The sequence below is a fragment of the Palaemon carinicauda genome, chromosome 15 (genome assembly GCF_036898095.1).
Source record: "Palaemon carinicauda isolate YSFRI2023 chromosome 15, ASM3689809v2, whole genome shotgun sequence".
NCBI classification, from domain to species: domain Eukaryota; kingdom Metazoa; phylum Arthropoda; class Malacostraca; order Decapoda; family Palaemonidae; genus Palaemon; species Palaemon carinicauda.
Genome location: NC_090739.1, coordinates 129,659,550 through 129,663,091, shown reverse-complemented (window position 1 = coordinate 129,663,091; position 3,542 = coordinate 129,659,550). Strand labels below are relative to the sequence as shown.

Below are 3,542 nucleotides of genomic sequence, written 5' to 3'. Positions count from 1 at the left end.
GGAGCTGGTGGTTTATAGGGCTTGGAAGTCAAAGCCCTATGGAGGAGGGAGTCCTAATTGGACTTCCTCCATCTCTCAGCGGTATGTTCCACATCCTTAGGCTCGAATAGAGGGGCTCCCTCTAGAGAGGAATATCTGAGCCTAGCAATCTCGGCATAAGCGACTTGATGGAACTTCTCGGACACCGCGTCCAAAAGTTTCAGGATGGTATTCACCCACAAGTATGAAACTCGGTGGGCGAGAAACTCGATCGTGCAAGTGCCTGAGAGCAGGAAAGTCTCCATTGCTTTCCAGGTACGTTCCTTGGAGAAATCTTCAGTCTGTACCAGAATTCCCAAGGTCCCTAACCAGATATCAAGCAATGAAGTAGCTTACATGGCGTACTTCATGACCTCCTCCTCGTTAAGGATCTCGGTTGCCGAGAAAAAGACCTGTCGATTGGAGTCTCTCTCTAGAGAGATTCCCTTGGTGAGCTATTCCAAGGAGTGGTGGAGAGGAAGAGATGGATGAGGCTCCTCCAGAATCTCGAAATACCTCCTTGTTGGACAGGAGGAGGTGGGAGAAGCTGAGCCGGAACGATGGGAGGAGGCATATTCGGCGAGCTGTAGGGCAATCTTAGTCCTGGCACCCTTCAGCCCTTGAGACCAGGGCAGGGCTGCATTGGTCTTTGAAGGTTTCTGAGTGGCAAAGACACTAAGACCGTGTCCTTGCCCTCCCGTGGGGGTACCTCCGGGTCGGTAAACCCATTGAGAACCCTTATGAGAGTCAGAACCTGCCAGAATACATGTTCTGATTCTTTTTGCTCTTTCCGATGTTTGACTTGCAGCGAAGTCTCCTCCTTCCATCCCCGAGAGCTCTTTCCGGGGTGGGTCGCGGACATCCATTTGAGTGACTGGCTCTGTCTGTAGACTTGGTAGTCTTAGAAGAGGACTTTGGCAGTGTCTTGGAGTCATTGGGCTCCTTCCGAGGAAGTAGGTAGGACTCCAGCATCGAAGGCCAAGATGTCATGTCCATCCTGATTTTCATTGGTGTTGGGGAACTCTCCGTGGGAGGGGAGGCTTCCTCCGTAGGTGGAAGGGAGGAGGTCCTTTTCTCACGCGACTCCCTTGGCAAAGGTGAGGTGGTTGAGTATCCCGAGGAAGATGCAGGAGGAGCTGGCCTTGATGGTCTAACTGGAGTCGGCTTTACCCTCGAGGAAGTGACCGCGTCAAAGACTCCTCTTTTCCTCTTCAGGGGGAGGGAAGTAGTCACGGTTCTTTGCCGATGGTCTGCTGGAGCTATAGGCTGCTCCAAAGAGCGGCCAGACAGAGCAGGATTAAAGGCCTGTATCACTGCTCTGACTATAGCACTGAACCATGGCTGTTGACCGACTGACACACTGTCTGACAGATCCCCTGAAGGAAAAGGGACCGAAGGTGGCGTGCGCGCCGGAGTGTGATGGCGCGTAAGAGAGCGCTGGCGTGCAGGAGATCACTGGCGCGCAGGTTGTAGCTGTTGTATAGAAGAGCGTTGGCGAGCAGTTGACCGAAGTTGCGTGTGTGCGTGCTGAGGTTTTGGCGCGAGCTGTGTAGTTTTTGTTAGCTCTGTTGCGCCGGTGATTGTTGGCGCGCTGAAGCGTTGTAGAGCGCTGACGAGATGTTGGCGAGTGCTAGTGCACTGCAGGGAGCTGAAGAGCGCTGGGGCGCAGCTGCGCACTTAGGTAGGGCCTCAGGAGACAGGAACGGCGATGGTAGGGCGACAGGTAGCACAGGAACAGGGATGTGCCCTTTGGAAGGGCGAACATCCACCGGTGGAGATTGCGAACGATCTACAGAAGGGTCCAGGACCGAAGTAGGAGGACTAGTAGCAGCGTCGTCGGGAGAAGGTCCAGGAAAGGGCGAAGGTCGAGGGCCAAGAAAAGACTGGAGCAGAGACTCCTCTGCGGGTGACGGCTGCGATGATGAGGCTGAAGTGCCGAAGAGGTGCCTTTTCACTGTTGGTGAAGGGCGACCTCTAAGGCTTAGCGGCTGGCGAGCTCTGCGATGGAGACGCCCTCTAGGGGCCGTTGGATCAGCAAGCTGATCATGAGCAGCAGCAGTCTTCCGGAGAGGAGTCTCTATGAGTGAACTCTCTAGGGGGAGAAACACTCTCATGAGAGAGACATAGGGTTAAGTTTCCCCCTCGAAGGATGATCAGGACTGGGAGAACCTAAGTCGGCAGCAACAGCTGGGGAGTCTGGAGGGGCAGGGGAGTTGGACACGACGTCGACGAGTGCAAGAGGATCTACCTCTTAAGTTGATGATGACTGCTGCACACTTGCAGCCCGGAGGATGAGCTGCAGCAAGGAGTCCTTGGAGGGCGGACCCGGAAGCCCCAAGGACGACCAAACCTGTAACACAGAAGACATAGACAAGGCCTCACCTGGGAGGAGTGGGGCAGCTTTGCTAAGGGGAAGCAATACCATCTCTCGAGGACTGGGGTTGGCTGAAATTAAATGGGTCTACGCTATTACTAGAAAGTCTTTCGGAAGAGACCGAATGAGTAGGAACTTCGGAGGAAGGTCGGGAGACTGAAGAAGCAGCCTTGGGTTTTTCCCCTTCTTAGGAGAAATATTTCGCTTAGACTACTTCCGCCGTCGTTCAAACCTCTCCCACTGGGAGGCAGACCTCTCCCAACACTTGTTGAAATCACAATGTTGACCTCTGCAGACGGGACAAAGGGTGTGGGGATCGGTCTCCACCGCCGACATATAGGTTCCGCAGGGCTGGCCATCGAGTCCGGGGCAGGTCCGCATGTTTGCAGAAGTCAACATATGCACACATTATTAACACACAAAAAAAGCAAAAAAGAATTAATGTCAGTCCAAATAACGCCGAAGGATGAGGAACGGCAACGACCGTACACCATCCGAGCCAAAAGTAAAGTGAGCTAAATCACCAATGTGTGAGTGGGAGTGGTAGCAAGCTACCTTCCCCTACCCCCACTAACTAGCAGTGTGGTTACTTAATCCTTGATAAATTTCAAGGGCTCGTCATTTCAGAGAAGTCTGGATCAATCACATTCCTATTTTATCATGAACTTACAAATGGAGATTCATTGTTGTACCTCTATCTCTGCATCCTGGGTAAGACTTATTCAACCAATCCCAATTTTTATTACAAATTAATTTCAATACTTACCCAGAATTCACATGATATCCCACCTGCCTCCTCTCTCAACTAAAGATTCTGAAGGCTCTAGTGTTACTGACAGGATGGCCCAGTGTTCAAGTGGGTCGGCGAACGTCATTAACCGTACCTAGATCTAGTATTGTGGTGGATAGGGCAGATTGGTTACTGTTGTCTTTTACTGTAATCTCAAGATTGAAAAGCTCTCTCTTCAGGATATTAACTTGCGACTTTTAGGTAAGACTCGTTGAAAATAGAACTAATGTAAATGCAGTATTATGTTGGGTCCCTACCTTATTTAAAGGGACTCTACTGAAAAGATAGTCTTTAGTTTTTAACAAAATTATGATACTGTGTCATTTTTTGTCCCTATTAAGGCAAATACAAATAAATATA

General features: G+C 51.0%; 1 protein-coding gene across 1 annotated transcript; it reads right to left on the bottom strand.

Annotated features, from left to right (window-relative positions):
- Positions 1 to 1,577: 1,577 nt before the first annotated feature.
- LOC137654177 (uncharacterized) lies at positions 1,578 to 2,751 on the bottom strand. Its single transcript, XM_068387815.1, has 3 exons — positions 2,625 to 2,751; positions 2,267 to 2,368; positions 1,578 to 2,110 (listed from the first exon to the last, which is right to left on the bottom strand). The coding sequence occupies exons 1-3, from the start codon at positions 2,749 to 2,751 to the stop codon at positions 1,578 to 1,580; spliced, it is 762 nt and encodes a 253-aa protein (XP_068243916.1).
- Positions 2,752 to 3,542: the final 791 nt, after the last annotated feature.

Excerpts from the sequence above, each read along its gene's own strand:
- LOC137654177 (XM_068387815.1), bottom strand. The coding sequence starts at position 2,751 with ATGGCCAGCCCTGCGGAACCTATATGTCGGCGGTGGAGACCGATCCCC. Across the intron at positions 2,369-2,624 it reads TCTGCCTCCCAGTGGGAGAG|GTTTGGTCGTCCTTGGGGCT; the intron begins GTTTGAACGACG and ends TCTGTGTTACAG. Across the intron at positions 2,111-2,266 it reads AGTCATCATCAACTTAAGAG|AGAGTTCACTCATAGAGACT; the intron begins GTAGATCCTCTT and ends TTCTCCCCCTAG.